The sequence below is a fragment of the Lactuca serriola genome, chromosome 5 (assembly GCF_051521515.1).
Source record: "Lactuca serriola cultivar US96UC23 chromosome 5, Lser_US96UC23_V15, whole genome shotgun sequence".
Lineage (NCBI taxonomy): Eukaryota > Viridiplantae > Streptophyta > Magnoliopsida > Asterales > Asteraceae > Lactuca > Lactuca serriola.
In genome coordinates this window covers 245360883-245383394 of record NC_136412.1, presented here as the reverse complement: position 1 = coordinate 245383394, position 22512 = coordinate 245360883, and the positions used below count along the sequence as shown (strand labels likewise).

At 35.7% G+C, this 22512-nt stretch overlaps 1 protein-coding gene and 2 pseudogenes across 1 annotated transcript; all 3 read left to right on the top strand.

Moving 5' to 3' along the window:
• The first annotated feature begins 141 nt into the window (after positions 1-141).
• On the top strand, positions 142-1883 carry LOC145053902 (uncharacterized). The gene is made up of 2 exons (XM_079002022.1): positions 142-949; positions 1100-1883. The coding sequence occupies exons 1-2, from the start codon at positions 301-303 to the stop codon at positions 1702-1704; spliced, it is 1254 nt and encodes a 417-aa protein (XP_078858148.1). The 5' UTR covers positions 142-300; the 3' UTR covers positions 1705-1883.
• A 2452-nt stretch (positions 1884-4335) lies between these two features.
• Positions 4336-7038, top strand: LOC145053903 (vacuolar iron transporter homolog 4 pseudogene; annotated as a pseudogene).
• An 11740-nt stretch (positions 7039-18778) lies between these two features.
• LOC145053901 (vacuolar iron transporter homolog 4 pseudogene) lies at positions 18779-19616 on the top strand (annotated as a pseudogene).
• Positions 19617-22512: the final 2896 nt, after the last annotated feature.

Below are 22512 nucleotides of genomic sequence, written 5' to 3'. Positions count from 1 at the left end.
ACCGTGAGATTAGTTGATGCATTTACCTCTTACTTTTTCCCTTTTTGCATGATGAACTGTTAATGTATTTAAAAAAGTCACTCAAATTAGCAAAACTTACAAACTCAAGGGGTAGAATTGCAGAAGAAGGAAAGAAAGATACCAGCACAGACGCAACGGGGAATTGAAAGTAAACATCCCCGTAAAAAATGGTTTTGCTAAAACCCTAATCGGAAACAGTATCAGGTTCTCTCAACATATTTCAGTTACTCAACAATCAACCCCACCTTCAGTCCATTCAGAAAGCCCCAGAAATCTTGTATGATGGAATATAAAATGGAAGAAGATCGAAACGAAGGTCCTCCTCGGAAGCGACTGCTGACAGATCCAAACCCTAAAAAATGTTTCGTCACTGTATCGCCAGAATCGACTGTTTCCTCCGACTCATCCTCCGATCGGCTCGCGAAAAAGACTAGAGACTTGCCCAACTTATCCGATTGCCATAGTTGCGCTGTCCGGATCAACTACACGAACCCTAGGGAGAGACTTCAACCACTGGACAGCATGTGGCGCGTAGTCTTGTTGTGTAAAAAATGCACTAAGCGAGTGAAATCTTCCGAGCTCTGTCCGTACTGTTTTTCTGTTGTGGGTGATGATAAGGATTGCTTTAAGTGCCTTGATTGCCAGCATAGTATTCATAAAGACTGTGTAGCTAAGTTTGGTTCGGGGCCAGGATTTTCCGTTTGTGTTGATTGTTGGGTTCCTGATGCGGTTGCTAGCTCGATTGGAGTGGGGAAGAGGAAGAGAAAGAAACACAACAAGCAGTCTTGTGAGCGGGCTGCTACTTTGCCTGAATCTAGGGTTTCTGTAGGTGAAGAAGTTGGAAAAAAGTTTGCTGCTGCAGAAAAAGCTAGTGATGATGCTTTAAAGAAATCTGTGATTGCAAAAAGCGCTGTTGAATTAGTTAAAGGTGTGTTAAATGTTGTTTCCAATACAAATGTTGCAGGGAGTAGTGAGTCAAAGGTTGTAGATGACAAGAATTTGGCTTTTATGTTGCACAGAGAGATTAATAGCTCTCCTAGGATTTCTAGATATGCGTGTTTGATGAGTTCATTTACAGGGGATAATGCACAGATAAGATGCTATTCAAGAAGGCGAGCCAGCAAGAAGACTAGCTTGATGAATTCAGGGAATTTGGGTGTACCCTTAATTTTCTATTCCAGAAGGCGTGTGAAGAGTGGCTTGAAGAATTCAGTTACTTCAAATGCACCACTTATATTCTATTCTAGAAGGCGTTCCAGTAGTAAAGCTTGCTCACATGTTAGAGAATGTGAATCTTTTATAGTTGAGCTAAGTGAAGGAATGGATAAACATGTTTCTGTATCTTCTTCTATTGGATTGAAGACTTCTAGTTGTGGTTCCGATGCAGAGAATAGTTCAAGTGGCAATGAGTGTCAAGAAAATGACAGGGTAAGATTCAGTTTGGATCCACATCGATTTCTATTGAAATACCACAGAATGAGAAAATGCAATCCGAGAACTTCAGTTTTTGTTAAGGATTCCGATTTTGGGTCTTATATTGGTTCTGCTGATTTGAATGCTGAGGACACGAGTGATACAAAGGATTTTAGAAATGGTGAAATTTGTGAAATAGGCGACAAGAATGCTAACCGCTTTTTGTTGAAATACAAGAGATCTAAAGCTCCTGCATGTCTTGCTCAATGAGAAATCTGAAATTTCAGGTATGTTTTCTGTAGTTAGTTGTTAATGATTGGTGATGAATCCTGTATCATGCACAAATGATTTGGAGTTAAACCTCTCATTATTCAGATACCCTTTGTAACTTTCCAATGTACTTGACAAAATTTTGTTAATATATGTAATTCCTTTTGGTTTCGTGAAAAGGAAGAGGATATACTCTTGATGTTTGCCTCATTTTGCATGATTCAATGTGCTTAAGTTACATGAATTGGCCTCCAATTACTCTCTCTTTCATTTAGTCTCTCTCCTGTAGTTTTAACACAAGAGACCTATAGTTTTAACTCAAGAGAAAATAGATCTAACTCAACAAAGGCACAAATACACAATCTGTCAGTTACCAAGTAAATGAAGGACAAACTGTTTTATTTAGAGCAGAATTTAATTAGAAGTTTGAGAAAGATGATAAACATCCAGGCTTCACACCAAAGAAACACTAGGATCTCATTAGCTTGACACCAAAATAATATCCACACCTGGGATAATGCAAGACATATCAGCTAATAGTTTGATTAAAACCAATGATGCCTTTTTGTGAATCATTCATTGTAAGACTAATGATGCCCTCCACAATCCTACCCCTTGCCTTATAAAATAATGAAAGTAACTACCCCATCTTCTCTTAGGGCACACTTGCTTTACAGAATGTCTATTAAGGAGTTTGAATCTTTAAGATAAATTGGAATTTGAATCTGTAATGCATTTGGTTGAGACATGTAATGGAATGAAATTCTTTGTTGGTTTCTGTTTGGTTTGTAAATTTATCAAAGGATCGGAATGTAAAGTATATAAAATGACAGAACTATCCTTTATTGAATTATTTGTTAATTCTTTCTCGTTTTATCAAAATGACTGAAATACTGAATTAATTACCATGTACCAGATCTTTTTATCTATGAAACTTTATTCTTAAATCCTTTTACTGACAAATAAATCAATTTTACTTGCATGTAAAAGAATTGAAAATCATGAGTTCATGTCTATTAAGGAGTTTTTAATGTATGTTTTGATATAAAATTTATTGTAATTTGATAATTTTTACGCTATGTAATTTACAAAAAAGCAGAGATGTAAAAAACGTTACATTTACTCTCATAACACAGGTAAATGCAGTTTAAATGTTTTGGTAAAATAAAAAGTAAAAGGAAGTCAAAAATATCTATAATTTAATTTATTATAATGACAATGGTATAACGTAAAACTTGAAAATCATATAACTTAAATTTTTATATAAATATAAGATAATAAGAAATTAAATGTAATTAGTGTACATACATTTGCAGGGATGTGTTTTTTATAAAAAAGTTTCCAAGGTCCATTTGGTCTTATTTATTTATTTATTTATAGAAGCTGAGGAATGAAATTTACATTCTTTGGTAAGGGTCAATGGATGATAAAATCAATTAGCTATGGAATTTGATGGAAATCAATCCCATTGATCTTTCAACCAAGCACGTTATCAATTAATTTCTTCATTCCAATTTATTCGGATTCCTTCAGAATCCATGAACCAAATAATCATGATAAGACTACACTTTGACTTTACCAAAACTTTTATATCTTAATTTGGATTTATAGAAGCATGTGATGCAAGTACAATGTAAGTATTAAAAAGATCATATGGTGACACTCACGTTTAATATATATGACTGATTAGTGACATAAAGTCTTGTTGGGTCTATTCAAGATCTGATCTTTATCTATGACTATTAGTATTAGAAAAGTTAGGCTTCTTTAATGTGTTATTTTCCCTTGAAGAAGGATTAATTGAAATGTGAATATGAGTGAGTGCTGCTAACGAGAATATAATGGCTAGTTTAGAGAATAAATTTATTTGTAGGAGTCACATGACATTACTGAAAAAAACAAAATTTCACTTATGATGGGAAGAAAAAAGAAACAGGAATATGAAAAAAAAAAAAGAAATTAGTTTTTGCTTGCTTAAGCTGTAGGGAGTTCAAGTGTGGTGTGAATTCCACGACCTTTTGATATACTAATATTAAACTTAGAAGAAGTGTGGAGTGCACACTTCTAAATTAAAAATGGGCATATATTAATATTACCTAAATCCATCATTCCTTGATGTGAGTGCTATCCTACAAAGCTTTCCAACTTCGAGAGTGGTCTCTTTTGGTATTGTGTAATATAGTAAATTAGTTCTTTAAGCATTTGATTTATTTATAAATGTTTTGTTAAGATATATCATTTGACTTATTTCAGCTTTGTTGCTTTTGCTTAAACATCTAAAATGTTTACCTTTACAATTAAATCTGCATACATGCATGATGATTTCCACTCTCCTTTCATATATTTATATTATTTTTCCACTACTTGTGGATTCCACACTCCCTTCCAGTTTTCTATTCGGGGCTTTTGGCTCCACTCACTTTCCATATATTCTACTTATCTTTCCATCGATTGGGTTATGTTTTACTAATTTCAATGTCATTATATTGATAAAAATATAATATAGTGCTTGTAATAGATAATATATTAACCATCTTAATTTTTACTTCTTATGATATGGGTTTGATTTTTTTATAGGTTTTGATAAGTTAGAAAAATATATAGTACAAAAGTAAATTTATATAATAACTAGACACTTTAACAAAATATAAATCGATTTAGCATAGAAAGATCTTTCTTTCCTAGGTTATGTTTTACGCTAGCTTTGTTTGTTTTTACTTGTTATATAGACACACCGTAATTAATTGGATGCACATAATCAAAATAAAGAAATGGTAATGGAGTACATGTAAAATGTTGCTATAATTGGTAAAAAAAAATTGTAAGTATTTTGTTATTACAGCTAAAAGTCCAAGTATATTGCCATAACAGTTGAAGAAGCAAAACTTGTTGCTATTTATAGCAATTCACCTCACTTAGAAAAAATCTGTGGACATTGTATTAAGGACATAATTTTTATTTAAATATCATTACAAGTGCTTGTGGGTGGCACACATTCTTTACTTCAAATATCATTATAGGGGATCTGCATGTTATATTTATTTCTTTACTACACATCATAATGTTAGCTTCTTTAGTTTTTGTTATAAATGCTTTAATATATAATGGTGCCCTTAAGCTTTAGTGGTTAGCACTAAAACAATCTAAAACAAATAGTGGACCACTGCAATTAAAATTAGACAATATGCACTGTATTATGAACAGTTTGCTCACCAAAATGTTCACAGCTTTTGTGATACATTTTGAAGGTCCAAGTTGGGATTATGCCTCTAATAATATGAATAATGACATGGCTCTAGGGAAGCTGAATTATTGTGCAATGATTTGTAAATAGAAATCCTAAAAACTCGTGTGATTGTTATGAAAGGAATGATAAGATTTGTGTAAAGTAGGGAAAAATCACAATATAGTTTACATAAGTTGAAAAACTTGAAATGTATTACAATCCAAGTACCATATACTTCAGATAACAATATTCTGTCTGCAAACATATTGAAATCAAGAAAAAAGACATGCATGCATTTTTAAGTTTGTCACCATGGCTGCTGATACTATTTCTTCAGTTTCTTTTGATTTCTTTATTTGAAAGTAGGTCAATATATTAGAGAGCCTTAGAGGAGCATTTTCCTTTTCCATCCAATATTTTAAGCTGTGGGTGGTGTGGATTCCACACTCCTTCCATTTTATAAGCTCATCTTTATGGACTCCACACACCATTGAGTTTTATATGTTTAATTTGAGATACTGTTTCATTTTTATATTGAGTGGGTTGAGGCAGCCATAATGTTGATTCCACTATCTTTAATATTTATATGAGATTGAATACTCAAAACTTAAGTTGTGAGTGCACACTAGTCTTTCCTTTTCATTATAATTTAAAAGAAGGGTAAGCTCTCCCTATTATATTATTGTTCAAGTAGAACACATCACAGCATACAAATTTATTCTGCTAGAAAAAGAATATTTGGTGGCATAATGCAAAGGTAGGCTCATCTTGCAGGTCTAAACCTAATAAGATATACAGTAAATCTTAAACATATGCCAGGGTAGCAAGCATGAATCCAGTAGAGATAGGAATGTTTGGTACAGATGAATATAAAAGAAACAAACTAATAATACTTATAAAAACAAATTAAGTTGGGGTATACATATATTATAACACAACTTAAGTTGGGGATTTATTTAACTTGTAGCTGTAAATTGTATTAGTGCTATTTTCTTTTTTTACTTATGAAGGTCTGTGTATGTTTTTCTCATTTAGATGGTGAGTGCATATGGTGGCAATTGTGTGGATTCCACAAGCTTTGAATTTTTTAATCATCAAATCTTCCCTTGTTTTGTATGTAGTATTGTCTCTTTTTATTTCTTTATAATAATAAACATACCAAAATCTGAGGGATTGTGGATTTCCCCCTATCTTTAACTTTATTAACCACCTACCTACCCACTGATATCATTATACACAAATGCATACTATATATAACACATAGGAGGGATTCCATCTTTCACAAGCAACACTTCATTTATCATTCTTTGTGATATAATTTTCACATTCTTTCACCATCATGGCTGGAAATATTGATCTATGCATTCGGGTTTCTGAGGACAAATCTGAACAAGAACATGGCCACATCTGTATACAAGACGAAGAATTTGACTACTCACAAAGGGGACAGTGGCTGCGTGCTGCTGTTTTGGGAGCCACTGATGGTTTAGTCTCTGTTGCGTCTCTGATGATGGGTGTTGGAGCTGTGAAGGAAGATGTGAGAGCCATGATTCTTACAGGCTTTGCTGGCTTAGTTGCAGGTGCATGCAGTATGGCAATAGGTGAATTTGTTTCAGTGAGCTCCCAACGAGATATAGAGGTTGCTCAGATGAAAAGAGATAAGAAAATTTCAGGAAACGAGGAGGAAAGTGAGAAGGAAGCACTCCCGAATCCCATTCAAGCAGCTGCAGCATCAGCCTTAGCATTCATGTTGGGGGCCATCATGCCTTTACTTGCTGCTGCTTTCATAATGGACCATAAAGTTAGGCTGGGGGTGGTGGTAGCCACAGTGAGCTTGGGGCTTGTGGTTTTTGGGTGGATTGGGGCTGTTCTTGGGGGGAGTCGGGTGGTGAAGTCTTGTTTTAGGATTCTGGTTGGAGGGTGGATGGCTATGGCTATTACTTTTGGACTTACTAAGTGGATAGGATCTACTGGCTGGTAGTTGCATCAGAATAATGTATTTTCTCTTTTTCATATTGTATCGTTTGAAACTTCAACTTTGTATGTATTATACTCCTGCTATAGCCATAAGGTTGTTGGTTCCAATCCTACAAAGATGTTATTGTCAATCCATCAGGTGTTTTCATGTCATATTTAAGACCATGCAATGATTAATATAAAACAGGAGAGATAAAATTGGTAGAAATATGGGGATATAATAGGGTATTTGAAGCTTTGGGATATTTTGACTATGTCTAGCTTTCATTAAATTAGTCACGGAATAATCCAAAGAGATGGCAACTTCGAGTTTTAGGCAACAAACTTTAAAAATAATGCTAAGATTGGATTCGTGTATGTGGTTTGTAAGATCTCAAGAACACCAAAAAACTGGTCTTTCTATATATATTTATACCAATATTTACTCTCAGTAGATAAGGATAAAAAGATTTAAGGATCGTTAGGAGAAACTTATAAGCTATAGCAGCTAGTTTTTAGCTAGTACGGCGAAACATAACTTAAGAGAATCTTATTAAGAAATAACTTAATTAAGAAATTATTTGAATATTTTGAAATTTGGTAAATTACACGGATGGTCCCTGTGGTTTGGGGTAGTCTGCATGGTTAGTCCTTACAAAGAATTTTTAACTCAGACGGTCTCTATTATACATTTTTGTTGTACGTTTGGTCATGTCATATGTAAAAAGACAATTTTACCCCCAACTATCTTTTTTTTTTTTTTAAAATAAATTTGTTATTTATTTTTTAATTTATTACTTATTTAAACAATAAAATTAATAATAGTTAATTAAAGTACTACAAACATAATCCCCTCCCCTTCCCCCTTTCTGGCATATCCAACTAACAACAACTGAGCTCCCTTCACAGTCTCCTTCACCGACGAGCTAAAGAAAAAATCAAACCTCTCTTTAGTACCCAATAAGCAATCTATAACCAGGACATTATTCACGTCACCGTCTCCTCGACGATTTCGAACCCAATTTGTGATACAATCGGATTTGCTCTACCTACCATCACTGAATTATGATTTGTAGAAAACCCACCTAGAAATTCATTACATATACTTCAAATCACCCTATTGCATACTTGGTGAATTCGTTTTTGACAATGGAGAAGACACCATCACATAATTCAAAGCCAATCGAAGCAAATTTCTTCTAGTGAAGGTTTACATATAGCTGAGTTGCAGACGGGATTCTACCACAGATTTGAATCTACCAGGGATGACGAGAGAGGTGGAGTACACCAACAATAGTTGTTTGATGGTGGCTTGAGAGGAGTATGAGAGGTGCATTTTCTGGTACGAGAGAGGGGGAGGACGAGAGGTGTGTTTTCCGGCGATTGCCTTCTTCTCTGCCACGAGACCACCATAAAATGGATTTCTTAAAAACCAGGGAAGAGGATGGTGAGGGTCGTCCGGATTGGGTGGGTTATAAGGTTTCAAATCGCCAAGGAGATTATTAGACATGTTCTCACTCTTTGTTAATCTTCGTGATGTATCTACTTTGCTAGAGATTTTGGGGCCGATTTTCTTCTCCGGTGGCGGCAGAGGGAAGGTTTGAGTTAGAGAGAGGGGAAGTGTTTAGGGGAAAGAGACAAATCACGATATGGGTGAGATATAGAGTGGGGCTTCAAAATTATTAGTTTTAAAAAAAATTAAAATTAATAATAAAATAAAAAATAAAAAATAAAAATGATATAATAGGCATTTCACGTATGGCAGGGACCAAACCCACAGCAAAAATATATAATAGGGACCGTCCGAGTTAAAAATTCTTTGTAGAGACTAACCATGCAGACTACCCCAAACCACAGGGACCATCCGTGTAATTTACCCTTTGAAATTTAAGGATTGGCAGGATAAATATATGGAAAAGTTCGAATGAACAGAATTTTCTATCTCATAACTAATACATGTTTTGTATATTCAGCCAGTTGTCATAATTAATCAAGTATAAATCCATCCAATGATGATGGAGAGAAAATAGAAACAAAGAATACATGCAAAAATGAACTTTTGCTTGTTAAAGTGTTATTATGATGGGATTGGGAGGTTAAGTCATGTTGTGTGGATTCCATAACCTTTATAATAAACTAATATTAACGTCTCCAACTTTCCATCTTTAGTGTGGAGAGCACACTCCTTCCAATTTCTAAAGTTGGAATTACTCCATTCCTTGATGCAATTGCTGTCCCACACACCTTTCCACCTTTCTTGTGGTTTTCTTGTGTTGTGTAATATCATAAATAAATTAGCTTGTTTAAGAAGCACAGAGCTCATAAATATATTATTAAGATTATGTAATTAGATTTATTATAGTTTTTGTTGTTTTTTGCTTAAGCATCTAGAATATTTCATTGGATCAATATTGCATGCGTCTTAAGTGGGTCGTACACTCCCATGTGAAAGAAATTTAAATTACACTGGTGCTTCTTTTCAACTCCCATGAAGTAGATGTTGCTGGATTAGGAGATTCTGTTGGAATTTTGGGTGTATGAATGTTTGGTATTTAGATGAAACAAATGGACATAAAAGAACCAAACTAATAATAAGCATACGCATAAAAACAAATTAAGTTGTGTTATACTTATACATAAGTGTTTTGCCATCCAGAAAGGCTTTTACTTGGGAAAAGCTGCACCCCTAGCCCTTTGTTATATAATTTTCTCTTTCATTCTTTTGCTTTCACGGCTGGAAATAATGATGTATGCATTCCGGTTTCTGAGAACAAATCTGAACAAGAACATGGCCAAATGTCTATAGAAAAAGAATTTGACTACTCACAAAGATGTTATTGTCAATCCATCAAGTGTTTTCTTGTCATATTTAACACCAATCAATGATTAATATAAAACAGGGGAGATAAAATTGGTAGAAATTAACATGGTAACTTCGAGTTTTGGGCACAAAACCTGATCATGAACAGTGCTAGACTGGATTCATGTACATGGTATTCCGTTGGTCAAGTAATTATTCTATTATGTTTACTATCAATGGATAAGGATGATGAGATTCAAGGATTGTTAGGATATATAAGCTTAAAAGCATTAAGAGTTAATCTAATTGAGAAATTATCTGGATATTTTTGAGATTTAAGGATTGGCAGGATACAAACAAGAAAAGTTCCAATGAAAAGAAATTTCTTTTTCAATTCTAATACATGTTTTGCATATTCAATGATGATGGGAAGAAAATAGAAACATGATACAAGCAAAAATGAGCTTTTGCTTGTTAAAATGTTATTATAATTTATAAAGGAATTGGGAGGTCAAGTGTTGTGTGGATTCTACAACCTTTTAATAAACTAATATTAAAGTTTCCAACTTTCCATTTGTAGTGTGGAGAGCACACTCCTTCCAAATTTTAAAAAGTTGGAACCACTTCATTCCGTGATGCAATTGCTATCCTACACACCTTTCCACCTTTCTAGTGGTTTTCTTGTAGCGTATTGTGTAATATCATAAATTAGCTTTTTTAAGAAGCACAAAGTTTGTAAAATGTATTATTAAACATCTTGCTAGACTATTTCAATGGATCAGTGTTCTGACAAGTTACAGCTAAGCTGTGTACGCTCATGGTGAACAAAAGCTTCTAGTCATCCAAAGAGATATTGGTAAAAAGAAGTCAAAAGGTAAAAGGTATAATGCTTTTATTCAACCTATATGTAGTACAGTATTAAATTTTAATTAATTCCCTTTATTATGGATAAGTTGGTCAAGTTATTCTATATGTATTCCAGATTTCCAGTCTTCTTTCATATATTTTATTTACTTTCCCACTACTTGTGGATCACATACTCCCTTTTATTTTTTTATCCATGGCTTTTGATTACCATCGATCATGCCACCTGTCTTCTTCTTGTGCCTCTATTCCTTCATTTTCCAGGTCACACAACAAACTTATCTCAATTCCCATTTTGCCTAACAAGATCGCATAAAATTAGCTAACTATATCGACTTTTCAAATCTAAGTTAGCTACTTTAGTTGTTGCCTTAAATGTTATGTTGTGTTGCCTTTTACCTTTTAACATTTTAGCACTCTAATTCAGAAGCTAGTGGACTTTTATACATGGAAAGGCACATTGCTAGAAATAGTGACATAGTCTGTATCTTTTACCAATTTGAGCAATATACTTTTATTTTTACCCTTAGTAGCAATGTGCCTACAATTTTATATCCATTATAATAGTTTTTACCCTTAGTTAGCATTTGATTATGTGGCATCCTGTTTAATAGACAATATATATTTAAGATATTTAACATTATTTTATTTATCTTATTATAGATGGTACTAAAGTGTAATATCTAGTCTTATATATAGGACCTTTATTGTAATCTTCAAATCTTAAGATAATACAAAATCATTCGGTGGCTTATTATGGTATCAGAGCCGCCAGAGCCTCTGTAACCCTAAATCACCGATTTTTTTTTTCTTTTTTTTTTTTTAAATTTTCTTTATTCTTTCAATCATTCTTCAATGGCGATGATCCAATCCTTTACCAATGTTGAGAAAACTACTCACAAATTCGCCTTTAAACTCTCATCCACCAACTACGGATTTTGGAAGCAAATGATTCAGCCCTTCTTGGTCACCAATTGTCTATTCGGTTATATAGATGGTACCATCCAATGTCCTCCACCGAAGACTGTTGCAACTACTGACACGACCTCCACTGATAACCCTAGCTATCTTCATTGGATTACCAATGATGCACACGTGCGGATGCTTCTTGCCTCTACTATTTCAGAAGCCTCCTATCAACATGTTCAAGGTACGACTTCCCGGGATCTATGGCTCTCCCTTGAAAGAGCCTATGCCCCCAACAACTCTTCTCGTGAATACACATTGAAGACTCAACTTTTGAAGATCGAGATGAAGGGTGATGAAACATCATCCGCCTATCTCACCCGAGCACAGGAATATGCACCTGCTTTAGCCAATATTGGAGAACCCGTAAAAGACAAAGACCTAACCATGCTAGCTATCTCCGGGCTATGTGATGAATATAATGGCCTAAAGCCAAATCTGTTGGCTCGTTTCCCTACAATAACCTTCCATGAATTGCATGGGTTATTAAGTGATCATGAGTTTATGATAAATCGATCACTTCCAGCAGTCCCCCAGGCTTTCACGGCTGCTGTCCCACCTGTTTCATGCCTCCCAGCTGCCACCAGCACAATTGACTACTTTACATCAGCTGGCAACACAAACTTGGCTACCAAATCAGCCTCATTGTGGCTATAAACAATCAGCCTCAAGCCTTCTATACCAACCGATCTTCAAACAATTATCGGGGCAAGCGTCGTGGTAACTCTCGTGACAACTACAACCGAAATCATGATGATTCAAGCATTTCTGGTTCCATGGTAACACTCGTCAACGTCAGTTTGCTTGGGCTTCAACTCATAATATGGTTTATGGCCACTGTAACCGATGTGGCATATGTCATATTCCAAACCAATGCCCAAATCAGCCTACTTTAGCTTCAGCTCGTGATGTGTCACAAGCTAATTATACAACATTCTCAGAAAATGGCTCGACTGCCAGTTCAACATGGTTTCCCGACACTGGGTCAAACAGTTACATTACACCCGACTTCACAACTTTAGACAATGCTGATGCTTACAATGGCAACAGTTCTCTTCATGTTGGTGACGGTAATCCTCTCCCTATTTTTCACATTGGTTCATCTAAACTATACTCTCCCAACAAAACCTTTAATCTATCTAATGTTCTTCATGTCCCAAAAATCAAAAAGAACCTTTTATCTGTTCAACAATTCTGCTTAGATAATAACGTGTTTTTTGAATTTCATTCGTCCTTTTTTGTTGTGAAGGACGAGTCTACACGTTCCATCCTACTCACGGGACCAAGTAATCAAGGGCTATATTCGTTGTGTCTCCCAAAATTGAAGTCTCTTCCTCATATGTCTTTCACCACCATTAAAGCATCATCAACCACTTGGCATCATCGTCTTGGGCACCCTCATGCTCGTGTTTTTCAATCAATTATTTCTCGTAGTCATTTACCTATTTCTTCACATGTAATTTCTTCTTTATGTTCTAGTTGTCAAATGGGGAAATTGTCAAAATTGTCATTGCCACTTCCAAATTATCGTAGTAATCATGTTTTGGATTTAGTTTATTGTGATGTTTGAGGTCCCGCCCCATCTACTTCTTCTAGTGGTCATCGATATTTTTTTTATAATGCGTTGATCATCATTCACGATACATGTGGTTTTACCCATCAGATCAAAAATCGGATGTTTATATCACTTTTAAAAACTTTGTTCTCATGGTTGAAAGACAATTTACAACAAAACTTAAACAAGTTCAAACCAATTTGGGGGGGGGGGTGAATTTCGCAATCTTGCATCTTTCTTTACCTCTCTTGGTATAATCCATCACCGCTCGTGCCCTCACACAAGTGCCCAAAATGGCCTTGTTGAGCGGCGTCACCGGCATGTGGTGGAAACGGGCCTTGCTCTCCTTGCTCACTCACATGCTCCTCCACGTTTTTGGGACTTTGCTTTCGAGACAACGGTTTACTTAATTAACCGTTTGCCCTCTCGTAATTACTCAAACAAATCTCCTTTTGAGCATCTTTTCAATAAAACCCCAGATTATTCTTTCCTTAAAATCTTCGGGTGTTAATGCTTCCCGTATCTTCGCCCATATAACCGACATAAAATGGATTTTAGATCCACCCTGTGTGTCTTTTTGGGATATAGCACTCTTCATCATGGCTATCGGTGTTTGGATCCAACCACTGATCGCGTATACATTGCGCATCATGTTCGTTTCAATGAAGAAATTTTCCCTTTTACCCCTTCTCCTACACCTTTACCTACTGAAAAAGAACCTCCTTATTTCTCCTCCTTTCCACAACCTCCACCCATTCCCGACACTCAAAATGCAACCCCGGACCCACCTACTACTGCAACTCTTTTTCAGCCTGCTGCAGCCCCGGTTACACCCGCTGCTGCCTCTTTTTAGCCTTCTAACAACCCACAAACTCAGCCTATACCTGCTGCCCCTACACCCAATTTTCAGCCCTAACCCTCACCATTACCCACACAACCCCGTACCCGACCTCCCAACCTTTGCCAAAACCCAAAAACCACCACTAGATATGACCCATCAACCTATTTCTCTTCTAATTGTTTTGCTGATTCTATTGAACCATCCTCTTTTACCATTGCTAACAAATCCCTAATATGGCATCAAGCCATAACTGAAGAGTTTGATGCACTTGTAAAAAACGGAACTTGGTCTCTAGTTCCATTTGCTAAAAACACTAATATCATTGATTCAAAGTGGGTTTACAGGATAAAAAAAGGATGCAAATGGGAATGTTACTCGCTACAAAGCCCACCTTGTGGCGAAAGGCTTCAACCAACAACAACAGGGTGTTGACTACCAAGAGACATTCAGTCCCAGTGTCAAAGAAACAACAATCCGTGTTATTCTATCTCTTGCTATGACAAATCAATGGTCTCTCAGACAACTTGATGTTAAAAACGCCTTTCTCCATGGTGATCTCAAGGAAACGGTTTATCTACGTCAACCACCGGGCTTTGTTGATAAATCAAGACCTGATCATGTTTGTTTACTCCATAAATCCTTATATGAATTGAAACAGGCACCGAGAGCATGGTTTGAACGACTCTCTACAACCTTACAGTCTCTCAGTTTTGTTGGTCCTAAAACTGATCCCTCGTTCGTGGAAATATAAATTCCACCTAAGCATCCAATTAATACCAAATAACAAATTAAAATAAAGAAATGCTTTATCATCTTCACTATATACCTCTTGTTATTTTTAATTTGACCTTAATCGTTTTATATTTTGTTAAGTCGTCTAGTTTTTTATTAATTTGATTTTTTGTACTATTTACATTTGTAACTTACTAAAACCTACAAAACATATCAAACTTGTAACACACTAAGTAAAATTACAAGTGCATGTTTTTTCATGTATTATAATTATATAAAAAGTAACATTAATTTTTTTCAATTTCATTATCAATAAGCAATCTAAAGCTATTAGGCCGGACAGAGTGGTGAGCGGGGAAGCCGGGGCAAACGATCCCGCATGAAGAAACACCGCACCAGGGGTGCGGGAAAGGAAACGCAGGAAAAAGGTGGGGGGAGGGAGTCCCGCACTCTCTCTCTCTTCACATGATTGGCTGTTTATTTATTTTTTTCTTTTTTTGAATCCAAACGGCTATATATATATATATATATATATATATATATATATATATATATATATATATATATATATATATATATATATATATATATATATATATATATATATTCTTTCCCTTTTCTTAACCTATAAATACTACAACATTCTATCTTTTTTTTAACCCATAACCTATATTTCTCTCCAAAAAATATTATTCAAAATGTTATCATCTTCATTATCCGATTCGACGGCTGTAGAGGAGGCTAAGTTTATCGGTTCCGTCATGGCGAAAATGGTTACATACTATCAAAACCGACTAGGCGAAACATCACGTGCACGATCTAACCCAAGAAAGCCGCCGTTGCGTAGAAATCACGAAGCCAGACACGATCGCCTTATAAAAGATTATTTTGCAGATAACGCCATCTACGCTGTAAAGTTTCGACGTCAGTTCCAGATGATGAAGGAACTATTCTTATGTATTGTTGGCGATTTGGAAGTCCGCTTTCCATATTTCCAATGGAAAATGGATGCAAGGCGGAAAAGAGGTTTCTCTCCCATTCAAAAATGCATGGCTGCAATTCGTCAGCTAGCATACGACATGGGCGCAGACAAATAAGACGAGTATTTTAGGATGTCAGAGCGTACCGTGCGGGAGTGTGTGTACAAGTTCTGCAAAACGATCTATTTGGTTTATGAGCAACGATATTTGCGCAAACCAACTATCAAGGATATCCACCAATTGTACACGACGAGAAGTACACAATCGCGACATTCATCACGCCTTCGTGCTGATTTGGTGGAGCACATTTATAGGACTCATATTCAACCCCCATTAGATTTTTCTCATGATGATTTGTTTGATGAATCAGATGAAGATTCTGATATGTTCGTCGAGAGTGAAGATTTCGACGACGAGAGTGACGCTGGGGAGAATGATGAAGACGATCAAGGCGATGACAAGGACGATGAGGGCGACGACGAAGACGATGATTCCGAGTGACGTATTTTGGTTTAAATAAAATTAGGATATTAATTATGTTTTCTATTTTGTGGGTTGTTTTATTATTATTATTTTTTTTGCGCTTTTTTATTTTTTTTATTATTTTTCTACTTATTTAAATATTAGGTTTAATGTAAATTTTATTTTAATTAATGAAATGCTTTTTATTTTTAATTAAATTTTATGTTTAGTATTAATTTAATAATTATAAATCATATAAAAAAATAATTTTTTTTAATAATAATAAAAAAAATTGAGGGAAGGGCTTCCTATCCATTCCTTGGGTTTTAGGTGAGGGAAAGAGAAGTGAGGGAAAGAGGGGTATGACCCACAAAAAGTGAGGGAAACTTCCCTCCCATACCCTCGGGTCTTAATATTGAGCACATATGGCAATTTCGACACATTTATTAAAAAAGTTGGTCAAATTGGGTTATGTTTTACTTATTTTAATTTCATTATTAATACATATTCTAAGTATAGCTTTTGCAATAGTAGTATTTTGATATATTAGCCATCTGAAGTTTTACTTCTTGTGATATGGGTCTGAATTTTTTTTAATAGGTTTTGATAAGTTTGAAAAATAAATAGTACAAAAGAAAAATAATATAAAAACTAGACAATTTAACAAAATATAAATCGATTTAGTAGAATATCCTAAAAGGTATGTAGCATAGCTGGTAAAGCTTTTCACTTTAGTAGAAGCCTGGGTTTGAATCCCTCTAGCTTTGTTTATTTTATCTGTTATTTGGTGCTAGTTGGGTAATTATTTGGCATTTATATAGTCACATCATATATTAATATATAGGATGCTGGATGCCACATAATCAAAATAAAGAAGTGGTAATAGAAAACACGAAAAATTGTTATAATTGGTTAAAAAAAATTGCAAGTATCTTGATGTTAAGGGTAAAAATCCAAGTATATTGTCATAATGGTAAAAGAAGCAAATTGTGTTGCTATTTACTGCAATCACCTCACTTTAGAAATAATCTCTAGACATTGTATCATATCTTATTTCATTCCTAGCCATCATGACAATATGCACTGTAGTATGAACAGTCTGCTCACCAAAATGTTCTCAGATTTTTGTGATATGCTTTGAAGGTCCAAATATGGAGCTTCAAGTGATGATTATGCCTCTAATAATCCGAATAATAACATGGCTCTTGGCAAGCTGTATTGATGAACATTCTTTTATTTCTGTTATTGTGCAACGATTTGTAAATAGAAATCCTAAAAACTCCTGTGAATGTTATGATAGGAATGATAATATTGGTGTAAAGTAGGGAAACATAGTTAAGATTTATATTTGTTGTAGTCCTATAATGCTTCTGTATGTAATTCTGTTTAGGGGATTGGCATCATAAAAATCAATACAAAGTGAGTTTGAAATAGCAAAGAGGAAGTAGCACTAGTTATTATCTTTGGATTTCATCGACCTTTTGAATTTTGATCATATCCTAAGCTTTCAACTTGTGTATACATGCTCTCTAGGGGCCTACTCATTTTATGAGGTTCATCTATATTCTCAGCATATGCTATTGTGTGGATCCCACTGTCTTTTTATATATTTTACTTGTCTTCCACCACTTCGGGTTGCATTCCCTTTTTGTTTATTTGTTGATGGACTTTTGATATTTTCTCATTTAGATGTCGAGTGCATGGTGACAATCATGTTGATTCCACAAGCCTTGAATTTTTTAACCATTAAGCTTCCCTTGTTTTGTATGTAGTAGTATTGGCTCTTTCTATTTTTGTATAATAACCATACCTCTGCTATAAATGTTATGTTTATATTTGATTATGAGATGTAGACTAGAGGTGGCTCAGATGAAGAGAGTGAAGGGCATTTTGTAGCCATGGATGCTGACACTATTTAAACTATTTATTGAAATGCTTTATTTGAATATGATTGTCAAGGGCTTCTGAGTTGCTAGTTATTTTTCAATTTCTTTTCACCATCTACACATTGAAAATTTGAAAGGTTTTCCATAAATCTCACCTTCTGTATTTACTCATGCCTTTCGATGATATACCCTTTTATGTAATTAATTGTTTTGCTAGAAAGCAACTGTTTTGAAAATACTTCAATATATCAGCCACTCAAGAAAATGTTGATAGTGATCTATTGGCTTTTGGATTGTAACTTTGATATCAATGTGCCAAATTCCTTAATTTATAAGGTAGTAATTTTCTTACCATTTCAAGTGGATAATATCTTTAATAATAAAGTAGGAAAACAGAGAAACGATTATATTGTCCTACTCCTGTTGCTCCTATAATTCTGTCAGGAGGATCACACTCTTTTGTTTATCAATATGTGTATGTGTGGTTTCCATTCCCTTTTCATATATTTTACAATCTTTCCACCACTTGAGGTTACTCCACCCTTTCTTTTTACTTAGGAAAGGCTGTTGATGTTTTTCTCATTTACATGCCGAGTGGAAATCGTGTGGATTCCACAAGCCTTGAATTTTTTAACCATCAATCTTCCCTTCTTTTGTGTATAGTATTGGCTCTTTCTATTTCCTTATAATAAAAATACCAAAATCTGAGGGATTGTGGATTTCCCACTATCTTTAACTTTATTAACCACCTACCTATTGATCATTATACAGAAATACATATACTATATATAACACATAGGCGGGATTCTATCTTCCACAAGTAACATTTCATCTATCATTCTTTGAGAATTGTGGTATAATTTTCACATTCTTTCTTACTTTCACCATCATGGCTGGAAATATTGATCTTTGTATTCGGATTTCTGAAGACAAATCTGAACAAGAACATGACCAAGTGTCTAGAGAAAAAGAATTTGACTACTCACAAAGGGGACAGTGGCTGCGTGCTGCTGTTTTGGGAGCCACTGATGGTCTAGTCTCTGTTGCATCTCTGATGATGGGAGTTGGAGCTGTGAAGGAAGATGTGAGAGCCATGATTCTTACAGGCTTTGCTGGCTTAGTTGCAGGTGCATGCAGTATGGCAATAGGTGAATTTGTTTCAGTCTATTCCCAACGAGATATAGAGGTTGCTCAGATGAAAAGAGATAAGAAAATTTCAGGAAACGAGGAGGAAAGTGAGAAGGAAGCACTCCCGAATCCCATTCAAGCAGCTGCAGCATCAGCCTTAGCATTCATGTTGGGGGCCATCATGCCTTTACTTGCTGCTGCTTTCATAATGGACCATAAAGTTAGGCTGGGGGTGGTGGCAGCCACAGTGAGCTTGGGGCTTGTGGTTTTCGGGTGGATTGGGGCTGTTCTTGGGGGGAGTCGGGTGGTGAAGTCTTGTTTTAGGATTCTGGTTGGAGGGTGGATGGCTATGGCTATTACTTTTGGACTTACCAAGTGGATAGGATCTACTGGCTTGTAGTTGCATCAGAATAATGTATTTTCTCTTTTTCATATTGTATTCATCAGGTGTTTTCATGTCATATTTAACACCAATCAACGATTAATATAAAATAGTGGAGCTAAAATTCGTAGAAATATGGTAACTTCGAGTTTTAGGCATAAAACCTAATCATGAATAGTGCGAGATTGGATTCATGTATATGGTCCGTAGGATCTTAAGAAACCCCAAAACTGGTATTCCGTATGTATTAGTTATACCAATATGTTTACTATCAATGGATAAGGATGATGAGATTTAAAGATTGTTAGGATAAGCTTAAAAGCGTTAAAAGTTAATCTAATTGAGAAATTATCCGGATGTTTTTGAGATTCTAGGATTGACCGGATAAATATACGGAAAGTTGGAATGAAGAGAATTTTCTATCTCATAACTAATACATGTTTTTGCATCTTCAGCCGGTTGTCATAATTAATCAAGTATAAATCCATCCAATGATGATGGATGGGAAGAAAGTAGAAACATGAATACAAGCAAAAATGAACTTTTGCTTGTTAAAGTGTTATTATGATGGAATTGGGAAGTCAACTGTTGTATGGATTCCACAACCTTTTAATAAACTAATATTAAAGTTTCCAACTTTCTATTTTTAGTGCGGAGAGCACACTCCTTCCAACTTTTAAAGTTGGAATTATAGGACCGTTCCAAACATATTTTGGGCCCATGGTAAAAAAAAATAGGATCTTTAAAATATATAAATGTAATCAAGTTTTTATAATCACTCAATATTTGAAAGAAAATTTCTTGTATTATCTTATATATATAGCAATTTCCCAATTCTGTTAATGGAACTCGGCGAGTCCATAAGGGATCGACGAGTCGTACTAGGAAAGTCCCGTTTCTGTTAAGAAGGAGGAACTCGGCGAGTTGGAGGACAACTTGACAAGTTAGATCGCAATTTCACGAGTCTGTGATTCATGAGAACTCGACGAGTTGAGTTAACTCGGAGCGTTGACTTTGACTTTGACTTGACCATAGTTGACCTTAGGGGTTAAGAGTATGGAATGTTATCTAAGGGGTTGTTTTGGTTCAGGGAGTGAGTAGAGCTGATTCCGGGCAGAGACGTTTCAACTACTATCTGAAAGTAAGGTGAGTTTCCTCCTGGTTTGAACGGGTCGAAGGCACCAAGGCTGGCCCGTATATGTTATGTGTATTGATTAGTAGTTGAGTGTGGGCGAGGCTCGTATCTCATAGATAGCTGAGTGTGGGCGAGGCCTGTATCTCATAGCATTATTTGGATATGGATATAGGACTGATTGATAGATTTGATTATACTTGTTATCTGTGTGATACTTGTATGTATGCTTAGTAGCTGAGTGTGGGCGGGGCCCGTATCTAATAGTTAGCCGAGTGTGGGCAACGCCCGTATCTTGTAGTCAGCGGAGTGTGGGCGGGCCCAGTATCTCCTAGTTAGCCGAGTGTGGGCGGTACCCGTATCTCATAGTCAAAAGAGTGTGGGCAGGGCCCGTATCTCCTAGTTAGCCAAGTATGGGCGGGGCCCATATCTCCTAGTAGCATGATTATGTGTATGATATGTGGTAGTTTGGGGAGACTCACTAAGCTTTGTGCTTACAGTTTTCAGTTTTGGTTTCAGGTACTTCCGGTAGCAAAGGGAAGAGCTCGGGATGATTGCAGTGCACACACCATTGATGGGTTTTATACAAACAATCCTATGTGTGCATGCAACCCTAGATACAGATCTATGTTTTCACTATTAGTTATACAACACTATGAACACAAAAGAAACCTAGCATGCTCCTAGATAATTTCTAAAATCATAAATAAGAATGGAATACATACCTCTTGTTGTTATGTTGTAATAACAACTTGTTTCTTGAATCTTCTTGTCTTTGAAAGCAAGTACCACAAATGTAGTACCTCTAATGGCTCACAAACACCAAGAGCAAATGAAGAAGCAAGAGAGAGAGAGAGAGAGAGAGAGGGGAGAGGTAAAATTTTGCTCTAGGAACTCTAAGATCAAGTGGCCTATTTTCTTATGCCAAGGGGTTTTTTTATATAAGTGTAGGAACTAGGGTTTCAATCCTTATCCTTATCTGATTACTTGCCCACCAAGCAGTCCAAAGGATAACCCTAGAAACCTTATCATGGATGAATTCTAAGGCCTTATCCCCTTGAATTCGTCCACCCTATCATATAGGGCATTCTTTGCCCTACTTTGCAACTATCACATAATTACAATTCAGTCCCCCTAGTTTAATTAACTTCTTTTAATCACAAAATTAATTCTTAATTAATTCTCGACCAATGTTAAATAAACAAATATGATTTCTCTTTTAATATATTATTCTTATAATATATTATTAAATCATAATAACCTTTTTCTCTATTATTTCTCCAGTCAAGTTGCTTAAGTGAAGGCAACCCAAAATGACCATGCACAACCGGATCAAGTACTTACCAAATATGGTTACGAGCTTAGACATTAATCCAAAAACCATTTGTTTAGCATGAGATGTTTTTACTCTGATATGTTGATATGAGTTTTGATGAGATCCTCTGATTTGATTCTTTGACTTATGTTTTTGGAGATTACCGCCAAGCTTAGGGAGAGGGCTCTTCTTGTTCCGCAGTATGTCGCAGACGAGGAGATGAAGAAGGCCCGATATCATAAGATGTTGAGGGATGACATCAAGGAGTTTGTGAGCAGGTCCAGCTGCAAGACGTTGGAGGATATGGTTGCTCGAGCCAGGGAGAAGGAGATCGACCTAGAGTACCTCAGGAAGAGGAAGCCGGATGAGATTCATGTAGCCACATGTTTAGGAAAGAGACCCAAGGGGTTGGACTCGATGTCGAGGGACTATTAGAGCCGCAACCGATGCGCAAAGTGTGGCAGGACGCAAGAGGGTGTGTGCAGGAGCAGTAGTGGTGGTGATTCTGGCTGCTTCAAGTGCGGCCGGACTGGTCATTTTATCAAAGATTGTACAACTACCACCAGCCAGGGATCAAACCTGA

Coding starts and splice junctions, on each gene's coding strand:
- LOC145053902 (XM_079002022.1), top strand. CDS start 301: ATGATGGAATATAAAATGGAAGAAGATCGAAACGAAGGTCCTCCTCGG. Junction 950..1,099: donor CGCTGTTGAATTAGTTAAAG/GTGTGTTAAATG, acceptor GTTCATTTACAG/GGGATAATGCACAGATAAGA.